This window comes from Mus musculus, chromosome 6, assembly GCF_000001635.26.
Source record: "Mus musculus strain C57BL/6J chromosome 6, GRCm38.p6 C57BL/6J".
In the NCBI taxonomy this organism is placed as follows: Eukaryota; Metazoa; Chordata; class Mammalia; order Rodentia; family Muridae; genus Mus; species Mus musculus.
In genome coordinates, this window is record NC_000072.6 from 145,205,058 (window position 1) to 145,222,246 (window position 17,189).

At 40.4% G+C, this 17,189-nt stretch overlaps 3 protein-coding genes across 35 annotated transcripts in view; 1 reads left to right on the plus strand and 2 right to left on the minus strand.

The window, feature by feature from the left end:
- The window catches only part of Casc1 (cancer susceptibility candidate 1), a 36,185-nt gene extending 30,225 nt beyond the window's left edge, over nucleotides 1-5,960 (minus strand). For 13 of the 21 annotated variants that reach the window (XR_001785141.2, XR_001785140.1, XR_378098.2 and 10 more), the window contains exons 1-3: nucleotides 5,750-5,838; nucleotides 3,364-3,381; nucleotides 185-266 (exon numbers count right to left, since the gene is read on the minus strand). Coding sequence is in view for 17 of the 21 variants with exons in the window: in XM_006506971.2 (XP_006507034.1) it covers nucleotides 185-266; nucleotides 3,364-3,381; nucleotides 5,750-5,752 (103 nt within the window). In the remaining 4 variants the exon portion in view is untranslated. Of the gene's footprint in view, nucleotides 1-184; nucleotides 3,335-3,363; nucleotides 3,382-5,749 lie in introns of those variants that run through there. The other 8 variants (NM_177222.4, XM_011241590.1, XM_011241591.1 and 5 more) reach the window with 8 other exon arrangements.
- Nucleotides 5,961-6,076: 116 nt separating this feature from the next.
- Etfrf1 (electron transfer flavoprotein regulatory factor 1) lies at nucleotides 6,077-12,311 on the plus strand. Of its 11 annotated transcripts, none has more exons than XM_006506983.4 (4): nucleotides 6,078-6,419; nucleotides 9,465-9,727; nucleotides 10,127-10,214; nucleotides 10,294-12,311. In XM_006506983.4, the coding sequence occupies exons 3-4, from the start codon at nucleotides 10,170-10,172 to the stop codon at nucleotides 10,507-10,509; spliced, it is 261 nt and encodes an 86-aa protein (XP_006507046.1). In that variant the 5' UTR covers nucleotides 6,078-6,419; nucleotides 9,465-9,727; nucleotides 10,127-10,169; the 3' UTR covers nucleotides 10,510-12,311. The 11 variants fall into 11 exon arrangements, 10 of the variants coding, with proteins under 10 accessions (NP_001157100.1, XP_006507046.1, NP_001348986.1 ...); NM_001362057.1 differs by having other exon boundaries at nucleotides 6,090-6,195; nucleotides 10,294-11,485; NM_001362058.1 differs by having other exon boundaries at nucleotides 6,090-6,195; nucleotides 9,465-9,488; nucleotides 9,708-10,214; nucleotides 10,294-11,485.
- Kras (Kirsten rat sarcoma viral oncogene homolog) overlaps nucleotides 11,642-17,189 on the minus strand; it is a 33,722-nt gene continuing 28,174 nt past the window's right edge. For all 3 annotated transcript variants that reach the window (XM_006506918.4, NM_021284.6, XM_006506919.4), the window contains one exon: nucleotides 11,642-15,667. Coding sequence is in view for 2 of the 3 variants with exons in the window: in NM_021284.6 (NP_067259.4) it covers nucleotides 15,551-15,667 (117 nt within the window). In the remaining variant the exon portion in view is untranslated. The remainder of the gene's footprint in view (nucleotides 15,668-17,189) is intronic.

Here is a 17,189-nt window from a genome sequence, read left to right on the forward strand (position 1 = left end):
GAACTCTATCTGGCAGCAGCATGACTTCAGTGCACGCTCAGGTGTGGCTGTGTGCACTGGTGGTCTGCTCTAAGCACTAGGAATCCTTGATAAAATTAAAGCCTGTTGAAATGCCGAGTGGCTGTGTGGGTGTGAACCCATGGCTAATGCTCTGTGCTATGATATCCAGCCCGGCACTCAGTACCTTCCTCCTTCAGGCGTCTCTCCTCCTCCTCCTGCATCAGCCGCAGTCGCTCGGCTTTGGTCATCTTTTTCTTACTGGGAGCCTTAACAAAGACCACAACGTTAAAAAGGCTGTCAACGTGCTCCTACGGGACTTAAGCATGCCTCTCCAAACAGCAGACGTGAGCTGCTGGAGAGATGGCTGGGCAGGTGAAAGCACTTACTGCTCTTACCAGGGTCCATGTCAGGCAGCTTACAACCACCTGCAACTCTAGCTCCAGGTGACTCAATGCCTGCCTCTGGCTTCTTCAGGCCCTCATGGTGCAGATAAAACCACACAGGCCTGCACTAGGATACCTACATTTTAAAGATAAATCTTAAAAAATACCAATTACGAAAACAATTATTGATTTTTATGAAACCAAATTTTATGTACAATAAATTCAATAGACAAGACAGCTAATTTGTGTCAGCACAGACTCTGGCTACTACATGGATTAGTCTGGGGAAAAAAAAAAAACAAGAAAAAACAATCACACCCAGCACTCCACAGCAGAGACGACACTGGCAAGAATGTGTGACTGAAGTAAGCTTTGAGCTTCCAATCTGGAGAAGTCTATAACACAGCCACAATAGCAGACCATCAACATCAAAGACATTTCCGTGACCAACAAGCTTTCAGTTATTTTGCAAGTTTGGAGGGAGGAGAGAGTATTTTCAGTTACAGGGATCAAGTCTATGAAGCAACTGGTAGTCCAACTTGTGTTCAAAGACTTTACATTCAGGAGAAGGCATGTAAGTACAGGGTAATGCAGCCACAAGTTAGGGAGCTGGAAGAACAGCAAACTCAGTGGGCTCTGGGGAGACTGCACAGAGGAGTCAGGAAGCAGGTGATGGAGTAGAAGGCTGGAGCTCCTGCTGAGGTGGAGAGAGCAAGGCAATGCATCCTAGTAAGTGCCACATGAACACAGACCGCACGCAATACACTCATAGAAGCATCTCTTCTGAACTATCAAGAGCCCAAATGGCTTGACTAGAATTCAGGGGCTTCCACACATTTATTCAACAAACATTGATTCAATTTCCATAATAGATCAGCACTGCACTAAATGTTACGGACACAAAAATAAATGTGATATGGGCTGGAGACTTCAACTTAGCGGTAGAGGATTTGCCTGGTGTACACAAGGCCCTGGGTTCAATCCCCAGATGACACGCTCCTGATCATAAATAGCTCACAGGCTGAAAGTAAATAACAGCAGGCCAGGAAGGTGGCTCAGGAGGTAAAGGCACTTGCTGCCAAGGCTGACAATCTCAGTTCAATCCCCAGGGCTCACATGCTAGGAAGAAAGACCAGATTCCTGCAAGTAGTCCTCTGGCCAGCACGTTGTGTGCCTTGACATGTCTATAAACTCAAACATGTACATATGCAATATGATCCAAGACTTACAACCAAAGCATATTTGCAGATGTGTTGAGAACCCACAGAGCAGACAGTGACTCCTTAGCGTGCCCTAGACACTAGTTACAGGACCCTAGGCAAGGCAAATCCCACATACTCAAACCCATACATAACGCCACAGTATTTGCAGGCAACCTACATATATCCTCTCTTACACATTAAACTCTACCATTCCGGACCTTGGCAGCAGCCATATTTACTGTTCAGGAATTGCTTCATGGTAAAGTCTGACATATTCACTGCAGTTGTGATTTTACAAATCTTTATCACCCAAACATTCCAAGGTGTTTCTTCTGGCTTTCCGAGACACACGGGACATGCTCTGTATTACCACATTTATTTAAAAACTTGTATGTGAATGAGTGTTTGTCTGAAGGTATGCCTGGTGCTCACAGAAGTGTTGGATCCCCTGGAACTAGAGTCATACAATTGAGAGCCACCATGTGGATGCTGGGAACCAGGTCCTCTTCAAGAGCAGCAAGTGCTCTTAACCACAGTACCATCTCTCTAACACCCATTCTCGTTGTTGTTGTTGTTGTTGTTGTTGTTGTTGTAAGGCCACTGTGTAGCCGAGGCTGCATTAGAACTTGTGGTCCTTCTGCCCCTGGGATCACAAGAAAGCACCACCATGTCCAGCATTCTGGTCATTATTCTGAGACAATTCTATGTCCGCTTTAATCCATGGATGCAGAAACCATAGATTAGGAGGGCTGAATGTAATGATTTTTCAAGAGAGGGTGGTGGGATTTATGGAGAACAGACCACTGAGATTAAAAAACAAAACAAAAAGCCTCTGCTGTGGTCGGGGAGGCAACAGAGACCAGTTTCTGAGCACAGACAGGACGGTGGAAAGATCAACGTGCCTTTTACGCTCCTGCAGGTGGCTTCTGCTGAACTCTACGGACGCTGCTTTATAGGACCTCAGGACCAATGTGATCGTTTTCCATATGTCATGACCAGAGCAAATCAAATGTCTTTGGTAATTGCTTAATTGTGTTATTACACTTTTGGGAGGGGACTCGACTGGCCATGTATGAGGGGTTTTGTTGTTGTTTTGGGCCCAAGCTGGCCTAAAACTCATGATCTCCCTACTTTAACCTCCTACAAGCTGGGATTACAAGTGTGAGATACTATGGCACACTTTAAGAACTGACATAAAAAAAAGAAAGAAAGAAATTTTTTTCAAGTAAAACATAATCTGTTGGTAGGCTAAATATGACCTGTAATTAGGAGATTAAAATATCTGCTTTAAAGTTATCAATCTACAAAGCAAAGAGGAGAAAAAGATATCCCAGACATATGGGTAGTATCTCCTTTATTCAACCTCAGTTTCTACACTGTACAAACAAAAGCAGAAAACCACAAGTGTGCTAGCTGAAGGTCCTGTTTTAGTCACAGGAGGACTGTAACTATGGCTTATGTTTATCTGAAATAGAGAAAAGGAAGGACTAACCTAACATATTCTACAGTAGAAGAAAAAGGTGAAGCCTCATAGCCAGACACCGGTCAGCACTAAATGCAATCTATATGTTTTCAAACTAGAAATACCATCAAATGGGAAACACATCTGTAACTATGAAGAATTATCCAATGATGTAAATAACATTATTATCTAAAAGGTGAGTAGCAAATTCGATAAACTATAACTAACTAGAAAATTATTATAAAATTCCAAAAGATATTCATTTGTACAGTATGATCATAAAACTATTTATTTTGAAAACATAATTTCTACATACCTTTTTTGATTTGGGAGCCTAAAAAGTTGGAAAACAAAAGAATTGACACATTTTAAAACAGTATTCAGATACTTTCAACAGAGCATCACAAAATACATTAATTAGGAGAAGCTAGAGAAGAGCCCGAGGGAATTTCCTTTGTGCCTCCATTGCAACTTTTCTGTGACTCTTTGGCTACCTTAAACTGAAAAAATACTATAAAAAGAAGTCAGAACAAACTGAAAACACAGGCAAGAAAACCCACAAGATTTCTCACGAAGCATCTTTTTGAGTTAGTCAATACAATTTCCTATATCAATGAGTCTGTGATAGGAGAGCAAGCTAAAAAAGGACTGGTTGAAAAGATGCCCTAAATCTCCACGCATTACTGACTATTGATACTATTTCAAATTTGCAGATGTAGCGGCTGTCTAAAAGAAACCTTTCTATTACATAAGATTGATAGTATTTTTTTTTAAAAATGGGGAGAGAATCAGTTTCTTCAAGTTTGCCAATTAACGATGAAGTGAAGACTGCCCAGCCACATGATTTACAGTCAGTCTGCTCTTTTTGGAAAGCTCTGTCCTTCAATACTGATTTACAAGTACAGGTATTTCCCGTGATGCTATTCGTAAACTCCTGAGAAGGCCTGTGTGCCCATCAGCTCTCTGGTAAAGAACCTGTAAGAGGCCGTCTGAGTGTAAATTACACAGTTTACATATCTGAAGAGCTGCACATAGGAAGGGCTGGTTCGAGCCATGGGAACATCATTCTAAAATGCCAGTGCCAAATTTGGCACACAGTAAATGAGATTTAGACGACATCTTCCTGCAAGGTGCACACATTTCAGAAATTCTCTCCATAAATATTCATCAGGGAGAGAGCAACGAGGGAGGCTTTGCTCTCATGTGATTTTTACAAATAATTTTTATCCTGGCTGTAGTATTCCCTGACACATTGTTAACATATTTCCATCTTGAAACAAATACTGTATGGTAGGCTATGTAAATATCCTCCTCAAAGAGCATATCCTAAAGATGATGGGCACATTTTTATCCCTCACTAGTATTTCTAACATGAAACAGGTGTGGGGAAAGTCCTATCTTTATCCTTCACATAAACATAAGAGCCATCAGTAGTAAAACTTTTCAACGTTCAAGTGGCAAAGGACTTCCTGACAAGCTTTTTGAGAAATTTGTCCTCTTGGACTTACAGTATAGTTGCTTCCCTTCCTGAATTGTATACTTCCTTAGATTGTGGGGTTGAATTATGCATTTTCAAATTCATATACTAAAATCTTAACTTCTTGTGTGTTAGCGTTTGACCTGCTTATGAAAAGGGTCTGTAATTATTTCACCCAATTAAGAAGAGCTGATACTGGAACTGGACAGGCCTCTGGCTCAATATGGCTGGTACAGGTTACAAAGAGGAATCTTGGATACAGACCCTCATGAAGAAAATAAGCATCGTATGAAAAAAATGAGTTTACACTGCTACACACTAAAGAACTATTTAGAAGTAGAAGAGAGATCTGAATAAATCCCTGCCCCCATGCTGACACCCTGACCCCAGATGTTCAGTCTCCAGAATGGTGAGGTAAGCAGTTTCTACTGTTTAAGCAAACATGTTTATGGTACTTTGTTTCCTGGAAGCCCCATGATACAGTTAGGTTTGAAGCTGCAACCTCCTGGAATCTACATTTTAAATATTCCCCCAAATGGCTTGGAAGTCTTTGAGAAACAGTGCTATGTAGATAGGAAAAAGAAATTAAATCCACCTTTCGATGTAGCAAATACGTGCTTGTTCTTGTAATTTGCCAGCAGTCTTAACTTGGCTGATGACCCATTGGGGGTCTTGCCAGGGGAGGCCTTCACTACCCATTTCTTCCCACCACTTACAGAAAATACATACTTATATCTTAAAAGAGACTGAAAAGCACCAATCTTTTCTTCTCTCCTACCCTTAATAGCTTGATTACTCCGCTTTAGATACACCAGCTGTTACCTTGGTAAAGCTTGTGTCTGATATTCTGCTTAACTGACAGAGCCGGAGGGCTGTAATATTCTCCTTTGTGTGTCTCTGGCTTCCAGCCAGCAAACACAAATAATGCACTCTGAATCTCCCCTCAACGAGTGTGATAATTGATGATCTCTTGATGGAGAATGGGAAACAACACACGAAATTTGCTCCATATTGTTCTGCGTTGGAATGAAAACTTTTCTGACAAGGCAGTCAGAGCCAAAGTGGGAATGTACATCACCGGAAGCTAGTAAAGTTTAGTCACTGCAAAGATCTGGATCTCGCCACCTCTGGATCGCACTGCCCCTGTCTGCCTGCCCTCCCTCGACAGCGCTGAAGTGGAATCCGCACTTGCCCCTTTCCTGTCTCCCTCACTTTCCTGGCTTACCATGACAGAAGCAGGAACTTTGCTTAGGGATAAGTGAACTCTGCAGAGCAGGAACGCTCACGGTTGTCAAGACGACAGGCCACGCCCACTCACAACTCCCAGTGTTTTGCGAAGGACAACCTGCGCAATCGCACTGTAGTCTTCCGGTGAGTACTGCCCAAGTCGTAGACTGGTTACACAAGCCACACTTCCCACATAAGGTACGCCCACATCGCGGCTTTTACCTAATCCCGCCCATTTCCGCCTGATGCCCCGCCCCAGCAAAGAAAGCGGCCTCGAGTCCCATACACTGCTGCCTGTAGTCCCGCCCTGAGCCCACCCCCGCCTCTCAGCTCCGCCCACTTCCGGCAGACGGTCGGAGCATTTACGGCCGTGGTGCCGCAAAGCGCTGGAGTGAGGCGGTCTGAGCAAGCTGTCGTCTGGACCCCAGACCTGCTGGTGGTGAAGTATGCCTTAGGCGAGGGCTTCCGGGCGTGGGGAGAGCTGCGTCTCACACTGAAACGCAGGCTGACCTGGAACTCGCGGGCATCCCTCAGCTTCCTCCTGAGAGCTGGGGTTATAGCCGAGGCCCGCCACGGCCAGCCTTGTAAAAAGGTTTCTTCCTCGCTTCTTTTGCGTCTGGACGAGCCCTTCCCGGGGGATCTGGGGAATGGCGCCAGCTCACGACTAGGTGAAGCCATAGGTTCCGGGCGGGTCCCCCAGGGAGTCATCTGGCCACAAAGGCGAGCTCCAAGAGGGTCGCTACCTTGATATTAAAGTAGTACAGATTCTTCACTGATCGTGGGAGTTTAGTTTCTATGCAAAGCATTCGCCCTTCTCAAGAGCTGCTCACACACTAGTTTAACGTGACTTCTAAGAACCAGTAAGCCATTGTTGTCCCAAGGTCACGGAGCGCTGTACTGTTGTGGCAGCCTGCAGAATTTCAGCCCTTCTCCATAAGAAAAGGCACTTGAGACGTAGAGGAATGGAGACAGTTCTTTAACCCAACCCCAGCTTACGGCCCGTCTAACCCAAGATAGAGTACTAATGCTCTGTCCCTTACATAAACTAAATGTTCTGTTCAGTAGGACTGACAGCTAGTTTTTGTGGGTTAAGGTCATTGGTTGCACAACACTTAAGACCTTACTGCCCTCCGAACCTTGGTAATGAGATAAAAACTTAACACCTACTGCATATAAATTCAAATTTGTTTTATCTTAGCTGTTGAGGTATGGAAGGTAGCCTTTGTTTTGAATTATTCAACAAAGCAACTACTAGTGTTTAGTGACAGAAAACCTCAGACTAAACTAGGAAGTGGTGTGGAAGTACAGTAATTAACATGGTGACTCAGGAGAAATGGCCTTACTCAAAATCACTGTGTCATTATCAACTTCTCTCCTAAGAGGAAAACTAATAGTAGAGATGTGTTAGATCCCATGGTTCAAGACTCTGTGCATGCTTTTTTGAGTTTTGATGTCCTCTAGTCCCTGGGCAGGATTTGTGAGTAATAAGAGGGCTGCTTTCTGGCATCTCTTCATCTTGACACGGGTTGTACTAGCCCCTCTCTCCTGTCATGTACCTGTACCATCTAAAGGCGTATGGTCGCACAACCTCTGGTATGGGGAAATCTGACAGGACAGTTTTCCAGTACAGTCTGAAGGAATACTGAGTCTAGTTCACTAGACCACTGAAACAATACACTGCCGTCTCCATTTCCTTCAGCTTTTTTTTTTTTTTTTTTGGTCACTTGAACATCATGGGGCAGAATAACATCATTGGGCATCAAGCCCCTATTAGAAATAATAGTGTCCTACTAAAATGACAACGCCATCATTCCTTTACTCAAAGTCCCCAGGGAGAAAGGACTTACAGCTCCTCCTTGCACATATCCATGTTCCTGGAATAGCCCGTGACTTTGAGCCATGCACTCATCCAACTTTGATAACTTCCAGGACTCCATGCAGGTCTCTGCAGCAATTAAGTTGTTTTCTAGTTTGCAAACTAAAGGTTTTTCCCAGCAGCAAAAATAAACTAAAAATTCCTGAAAATCAACTGTATCATAAATTACCATCAAAGTGCATGGGGCAGGGGTAGGCGAATCTTTTATTACTCATACTCTGTGGGAAAAGCAATTGGGAAGGAGAACTAAGGCAGGTCTCTAAAAGCTTTCACAAGTTACAAATGCCAAGTTTTATCTATATAATAATTTCAAGCCACATAGTTTTAAGTCATTCTTCAACAAGGTATACCATCCTGGTATTATATTACTCCTCCCCTCTCTCCCTACTCCCACTGTTAATATTATTAGTTAAACACACCTGTTAAATTACCTTTCAGTATTACACTAAATCTTCAGGGAAAGAAAACAAACCATGAAATTAAAAGAGAAAAGAGAGAGATGGTTATGGCAGTAAGACTCTGGAAGCTGGAGCCCATGAGTGACTATGAGTCAACCCTAGCAAACCTCAGTGGACACTCACTACTCTTCCCAAGAGGAAGCAAGCAGAATCAACTAGGATCTGTACACTTGGACACTAAACGCAACACCAGTCACAATTGTCAGTATTAGTGACAGGGTGCCACTATGTAACTTCAATCATAGCTCTCCTTGAACTAAGGGTCTTCCCCTGCCTCAGCTTCCATCCAGCTCAACACAATAATTTTTGGACGAATTTTGAGAATCTCCATTTTCTGCTAGTTAATTGTAAAGTAACCTTTAATTCATCTTTAAAAATAATCTACTTTGAAATTTTATTTTTCCTGAATAATACAGTCCAAAAGATATTAGTTGTCTGGCTCTAAGCAAAAGCAGCAGCCTTAAGGGACAGGATGAAGGGCTGGGAGACCTTAAGAATTCAAGACAAAGGAAACAGGTCTCAGGTAAAAGTGGTTTGTGACAGCAGCCTAGCAGAAGAGGACACTGATTGGGTGGAGAGGGTAGTGGCACAGGTTGTTGGAGTTAGGACAGGGTGAGCATTCCAGGCAAGAGTGGGATCTGGGAGGGAAGGTACGAGGTGGTGACAGTGGTAAGAATTTGGTTCTAGTAGAAGTGATGATCCAAAAAAGTCAATTAATGAGGATAATAGGAACCAGCTTTTTTGCTGTTGGACATGAGTTTTAGAATTACTGACAGGAAGCTAAAATAAAAATAAATCCTGTAATATGGGAACAAGCTAGTACCAGATTATAGAAAGGTCACTAAAAACCACACACATGCACACAACACTCAAGTCTACAGGTGCACACCTTTACTAGGTGGCACTTACTGCCAAATGGGCAGTTCCATTTGTAGTGCTTCTACTACCGTATTTCTCAACCCCTGGGTCATGACCCCTTTGGGGTCAAAATGATCCTCACAGGGGTGACCTATGACCATCTGCTTGTCAGATGTTTATGATTCATAACAGTACCAACATTACAGTTACAAAGCAACAGTGAAATGTTATGGTTGGGAATCACTACACCGTGAGGAACTATATGAAGGGGTCACAGAACTAGGAAGGTTGAGAAATAGTTTTCTAGTACATACATCGTACTTCCTAAGATACCCCATCCGTGTGCTGGTTTATAAACCCGCTACATGAACGAGGCTCTTGGGAAGAAATAATCTCACAGTGGAGAATGGTGGCAAGTACTGTATTCGGGTGGTCAGAACTACCATCAGCCATACTGGATGGAACACAGTGGGAATCTTTTTTAGGTTTGGTCTAACGAGGCCTCTCCTTCTCCTTGGCAGCTAAAGCACCGAGTCAAAAGCATGGTCAGCAGCATGGATGCTGTCTGCTCTGCCTCCCGTGGAACCTTTCCAAGTGCTCCCTTTGCCCGCTGCCTCTTACTCTGCATTCTCCTTAAGGACCAACCTTCTTGATCTTGATCGAACAACCCAATTTATCTTAGTTTTAAAATTTCCTCCAAGAATACTCTTCTAGATTTGGACTCTTAGTTTCTTCCAAATAATCAAGCCAAGCCTTGAGAGCAGGGCAGACAGCTTTACTTTTGGTAAGGAAAGCAGGCTTAGAAAAGTGGTGTTACCCAGTGCCTCAATAAAACAGCTCAGTACAAATAACCATTTGGGGGGATAAGAAGTCTTAATGGCAAAGCACTTGCACAAACAAGAGGGTCCTGTAGACCTGCAAGTTTGTAATCCCAGTGTACATACAGGGGGGTGAGAGGTAGGAGAATCCCTAAATGAAGGAAGGGCCAGCTGTTTGCAGCAACAACTAAGACCCGTGGAAAGGACTGACAGCTGAGGTCATCAGCTCCAAATGCACACTGGCAAGTACAAGTCTGTACACAAGAATGAAAAGCCAGCTCACCAGCTCCATGGGAAGATCTCTGGTTCTTTAAGATTTACAATGCAGTTATTTGCAAAAAAAAGAAAATCTTCCTTTTCTTTAGGTATATCATGTATAAAAGTGGATCAATTCCATGTTAAGTGAAAATGGCCAATTCGTTACGAGGAGAAGTACTGACTCTTTATAAAAATGTAAGTAATTTATGCTGCCAGCTTTATAAATGTTATTATATAACATGGATTGCTTAGAAATGCATCTCTCTTTTTAAAGCTGCTGTATCTTGGACGGGACTATCCAAAAGGAGCAGACTATTTTAAAAGGCGTTTGAAGAACGTTTTCCTTAAAAACAAGGATGTGGAGGACCCAGAGAAGATCAAAGAACTTATCGCACGAGGAGAATTTGTAATGAAGGAGCTAGAGGCCTTGTACTTCCTTAGGAAATACAGAGCTATGAAGCAACGTTACTATTCAGATACCAAAGTCTGACCAATCATTGCACCAGTCGAGCTGACAACCAGTGCTGGCTGTTTGCCTGTACCAACTATTAAAAAATAATTCAGTTTAAAAGGGTGAGATACATGGTTTTTAAAAAAATGAGTTGCCCTACTGTACTGAAATAGGTTTCAACCTTATTGATACTGAGAGCTTTGCCCATAATCCTTTTATTACTGAAATAGTAACTTTAGTACCTTTCATGATAATATAATTTTGAAAGAAAATACACTTAATTTTTAAACATGTTATAGCCAATTTTCTTAAGTCTATTTCTTCATTTACTGATGAGATTGTCACTATCGAATGGTGTCTGACAGGCTTGCCCTTTAGCTTCTAGAGTGTCTTTGTCCTTGTTTTTTGTTGTTTTGTTAGCCCATCTAGTATACTAAAGTGCATATTCAAGGCTCTCTACAGACACCTCAAAATGATTTAAATGCAGTTATCAAAATAAGACATGTGAAGGTGACCTCTATCTTGAGAAGCTCAGTGGGTGACTAGCATTGTGTAGCTATTATTCCCATTATTCTTTGTGCTGCTGGCCTGCCTTAAGTTCTGAACCACTTCAAGTAGCTTTCATGAGGAGTTGTAATGTTCCTCTATTTCTGCCATTAAAGCTGGTATATTTTCTGTCGACCTGTAACCGAGTCCATGTGGCAGTGGACCTAACCCAGGCAGGACTGTAAGTTTAAGCAAAAATGTTTATGTAATGTTTTTAGCAACGTTATAAATAACATTTCTAACTTAAAAGCTGCAAATAGTGTTGCTTATAGGATTCTGTATCAGGCTGGAGAGATGGCTCAGTGGTTAAGAGCACTGACTGCTCTTCCAGAGGTCCTGAATTTAATTCCCAGCAACCATATGGTGGCTTACAACCATCTGTAATGGGATCTGATGTCCACTTCTGGTGTGTCTGAACACAGACAGTGTACTCATAGAATAAATAAATAAACGAATAAATCTTAAAGTCTTAAAGGAGTCTTTATCAACTACCAAGCAGACATTTCCACCAAGAAATACCTATAGCCAGGATGGGGATGAGGCTCAGTGTTAAGTACTTGCCTAAGGAACACGTGAGGCTCCAAAATTGAGCCTTAACCACAATTAAAACTACATAATTACACACTTCATAGTCACCATAACTATTTTTATTACATTACAATGATTAGGAGCAGTACGGTTCATGACAAAAATATTACAAATTTCAGATCACTTCACAGCACGTACTCCTATAAACATTTAAAAGTTAATTTTAATTAAGAGTGGTCACTTTTAAATTTAATGTTTGATATGACCAACATTCCCTAGGTCAGCGCAACCAAAGGATGGAAAACAACTGGATCACACTGCATATGTCCCATAACAAACAAACAAACAAACAAACAAACAAAACAGAAAGAAAAGGAATGGAAAGAAGGAAAGCACAATGTACAAAATGTGCATGTTTCAGTTTACACTATACAAAAATAGTTAAAATACATCCCAGGTAAACATGTTACACTAAGAAATAGCACTAGTAAGAAATTGGCACTCAAATAAAAATGCAGAAGTGTTTCAACATGAAGACATGAAACGGGATTGGGGCACTGGAGCTAACACAGCACACAGCCCACTCAGCGGGTTAGCGGGGTCTGAAACTGGCATTTCTGCAGAACTTTATTTTTCCCAAATTCATCTAAAATGCCTACCACCATCCCAAACAGGCACTTCAAATTATTGAACTAAACCACAGATCTGATTCTAATAACTGTTCTTTGAAAACTAATGTACTTCTTTAGAAATAATTTTCATGTTTTGACAGAATTTACAGCTATTGGTATTATCTGTTCAATTTTTCAATGCAGAATTCATGCTACCCAGTATTACACAGAAGTTATTGAGTATAAATTCACCTTTAAATAACTTTTGGGTTTAAAAAATGACTGCATAATTCTCAATAAATCACTACTTTTTAACAAATGGAAATTAGTTAAATTTTTATTGCCTACAAAAAAAAAACCCTTCATGTGTGAGTGTGTGTGTGTTGTATGTATGTATGTATGTATGTTTGAGGAAAATGTAAAATCAGTGGAATACAAAATGAGATGAATTTATGCAAACTGTAACTTTTGACATGCCTCACAGAACTTGTATTTATGTTAGGACAAAATTGTGCAATGGTGGCAAAGGTCGATAACCTATAAAAGTTAAGATCTAAATTCCTATGCAGTGTGACTCAGTCAGTAGAGCCTAAAATTCCCTACTGAAAATATTTACTCAAATTGTATTTGCCTACTATATCCTTCCCATAAACATGTTAATGCCTATGACTGTAACTTAGCATTGCTTTTTAACTTCAACAAGGACTTTAAGGCTGCAGTAACTAGATAACATATTTGTTTCTAGGATTCTTTCCCCTTTTGTTAACCAAAGTGTAACACAATTCAAATTTACATAGTGGTAATTACCACTTCTTTAACACATTGTCCATTAAAAATATCTGATTATACACTGCAGCTTTTGAAGTACACCTGTTCCTCTGAATAGAAATGAGAAGTATTACTAATTGCATTTTAAGACTTAAAATTCACCCAAAGAATGTTCTATGAATATGTACAGTTTAGAACATTTCAAAAAAATAGTTTAGGGTACTTCTGTTCCTTTAGAAAAATGAAATAATTATATAAAGTAGTTTGATTTAAAAGTTGCATTGGATTCACAGCAAACAATTCTTGCTAAACTGGGGGGGAAGGGAATGTACAAACCCAAACTCCTCTCTGCAAAACTCAAATCATGTATTTCATTATGTCTAAGTCATATGCTATATGCCTTATTTAGTGGTATTACAGATCATGCTACATACCACTGGCCAAGGATTGAGGACACCGCACCCTGAGTGCCTAGTGTAATTCCCAGAATATGACAAGCACTGAATAAATGTTGAGTAAATAAAATTTTTAAAAAGACAGCTTTATGATTGAAACTTCGAAGTGTTTTTCATTGTTAGACTGTATTTATTAAAACAATAGAATCTATCACTTACCATGATGATGGCTAGATGAAGATTAAGCTCACCTTCCACTGGACTGTGCTCTGTCTGTTCACACTAATTTTGAAAATTCCTACTGAGGCACCAGTGGCCTGGGCAGCAGGAATGAAGTCCAAAGGATTGAGATTGAATTGTTGTAGTGGCCCTGAAAACCATCTATTAGTTTAAATCCCACTATGGTGTCTGTTATTTTCAGTCCCGGGGAAGAAAGCCATAGGGCAGCTTTGATGTACCTACCTTAGTGGGCAAAGTTCATGAAGTTGTCCATAGTGGAAACAAAGTTTGAAGTGGGGGAAATTATTAAAACTACACTAAGTGATGGGCAGGTGAGAGACAGGCTGAAAGCCAGCATAATGTTGGAGGGGAGTCCTGAAATGGGAGAATGGATACTGAAATATAAATTTTACCTCTTGCACAATTTGCCCAAGACTGGCAGTGAAGATGTTAATCCATGTAAAACAGTTACAGATTGTGCTGAGCTTGATAACTAGGTGTGTCAACATGTAAACTATGTTACACGGCTGGGAGGTTAATGTCTTTGAGATGATTCAAAACCAAGCAGACAGTGATTTGCTTAAAATCAGACAGACATCCAGTCCTCATAGTCCAGTGATATTTCCATCTCATTTCAAATGATGTGAAGGGTTGCTTTAAGTGCACTGAGGAGATTTTTTTCCTGTTAACTATTCTTAAAGCATTAGATAATTTTAAATACCTATCAGATTTGGGAAGTACTTGGGAATGTTTGTTTAGCTAGAGTTGAGAGACTAGTCAAACCTGCATTTTCAAACCTTCTTAAAACCTTGCTTTAAGATTTACTCTTGTTGTAGCCTCCTACCCCAAAATCTCAACCTTGAAGCGAACATCGAAATTTTTAAAAATTTTTTATTATTATAAACAAATTTCTTGATTTGTCAGTAGGACTGTTACATGGTGAGAATGCATTATACTAAGCCATCAAAGTCTCCTTATCCCCTATGTTGACCAAACAATGCGTCGCCAACATTGAATGCAGCAGTGCTGCAAAACCCAGTAGCGTTCGTCACAGGTTCACGTAAGGCCCAACCCTGCAACTCTGGTCTCCTCAACACCTGCCAAGCTATAACTGTCTCAGATCATCTTCAGCTTCACAACCATTAAAACTACTTTCAACAACAGAAATTCAAAAAAGACTTGAAAGTTAGGATAAGAACAATCTGACAAAGGGGAATTGTACTTAATTCTTATGAGAACTTTTTATATATGCTAAAGTTGTTTGAATTATTACAAAAATTTAGTAGCATGTAAATATAGCCCAAATGGTTATTACTATTTCATACTGGGTCTGCCTTACCAGGAAAAGCTATTATAGGAATCTTACAGTAATTTAGCTAACATGGAAACTGAATGGATTTCAACATTTTCCATTGCCTTTTTTTTTCCATTTTTCCCCTTTTCTAGAAAAAATATACTATTTGAGGGAGTGACCAAGATTAATTGCAGTGGAAAGCTACAGAAAGCCTTTGTGAACAGTCTGCCTACGCCTCTGAAAGATGATAAAGTCTAGGACACGCTGGACGCGACTCAAAGGGAGCCTAAGTCTGTGACCCCTCAGTGTCCAGTGAAGCGGCGATTGACTGCTAATGACTCCATTGGATGAGTAGATGGACACAGAGCAGGGATGGTCCGGAAGCTTCATTATCCTGCTTCCCATCAGTGTTCACAGTTGGTAAGAGAACTAGCAAGGAATCAACTGCATGCACCAAATCCCAAGACAGAGTCTCAGGTCTTTAGTCTCTTCCACAGGCATTGCTAGTTTAAGTCCAAAACCCAGGGAATACTGGCACTTAGAAAAAAGAAGGTTTCCACTGTTCTTTTAAAATAAGCATTTGAGATAAAAGCTGACAGTTTGCACGAACAGAAGAAAAAAAAAGATTAGGTAATGCTAAAACAAATGCTAATAATTTAGTGTAATGTACAAAAATCACACTTTTACTTAAGTGTGCCTTAAGAAAGAGTACAAAGTATTCACATAACTGTACACCTTGTCCTTGACTTCTTCTTCTTCTTCTTCCCATCTTTGCTCATCTTTTCTTTATGTTTTCGAATTTCTCGGACTAATGTATAGAAGGCATCGTCAACACCCTGAAATATAAAAAAAAAGTATATATAAGACATGTTAATATGCGATGGCTTGCCATGCTCAGATGACAGACTTTCACTGTTAATGGACGCTTGAGTACCCAGAGTGTAGTTCTGTTTTATGGTTATATTTTGGCAACCGAATGGGCTTAAGAATTCTTTAGGCTATATCTCTTCATGGATAGTTGATGTTTTTAGACTTTTAAATTATTAAATTTAAATTATTATTTAAATTTAGGTATTAAAATATCTAACAAAATACCTGATATTTAGTAATTTAGATATTTAGTAATTTCAAAATAATTATTACTTGTATACTTTCAAGTTACTCTTTCTTTCAAAGCAAACTACCTGACATTTATAACAACTTTATTTTATGGTATGAGTGTTTTGCCTGCATATATGTCTGCACCATGTGAGTCCAGTACCCAATGGAGGCCCAAACTAGACATTAGATCCCCAGGGACAGGAGTTACTGACAAGTGTTAGCTGGGTGCTCCTAACCACTAAGCCATTTCCCGGCTCAGGCGTGCTGATAATTTAAATGGAAGCTCTGACTTTCACAACAGGCGACATAGTAAGTGATGCACAATGTAAGTCTAACAAATGGCTTTTTCTCCAAAAGGACTTGATTCCCACTAATGTTTCTCTACTAGCAAACTTAGCCACTCAGCTCCCCATGCCTGCCTCCATGTATGGTAGGTGTCCATACATCTTAATTGTCCCCCCAAGTTTCTGGACTTCAGACAGTAAGCCACATTATCTGTAGATATTGGTGCCTTAAAAGCTGTGATGCCCCTGTCCTCTGATGATAAGTGAAATTGTCTGACCGGTGGTGTACTTGACCACCCTCCAAAATTGTCTTATTACTGCTTTACCATTTAGCTATTCAAAATTTGTCATATAAATACCCCGTCTTCAAAGAACATTCAACATTAGTCATTAAAGTCTACACCTATGTTTCATTAAAGTAAAATACCTAAATGAGTTGTGACTAAAACTGATTCAGTCAAAGTAATTCCCAACCTCCTAACCCCGGGAGTGACAAGAGCATTCTAGGAGCAGAGCTTCAGGAGCCAACTTTAGACCTTCAATCCCAAGTTCACACTAGAGTCAAAGGAAAGCTGAACAGAAAGTGGCCATGCTTCACCTTGTTTGCTCATCCTGTAGGAAGTACTGAAAGGAATCTTAACCTACCAATGCTTCAAACCTCGACACTAGAGGGGTCTGGAGAACAAGCACCCAACAGTCTAAGCCACGTTAAAAGCAGCGGCACACGGGTCTTCACTCTTGTAATCACCTGTTTTAGTATTATAAATTGTGCAAGTAGCATAATATGTATTTAAGCACCCTATGTTAAACACATTATCTTCAAAATAATTGAATGTCTTAAGTGGCAAGATTTTTCCTTTACCATATTACTAAGATATTTTGTAATTTCAAAATAATAACTCATTTTGACAACAGATCTCTAATTCAGGAAACACTCACCCAGTACTGTTGAAAATGTACAACATGCAATGAA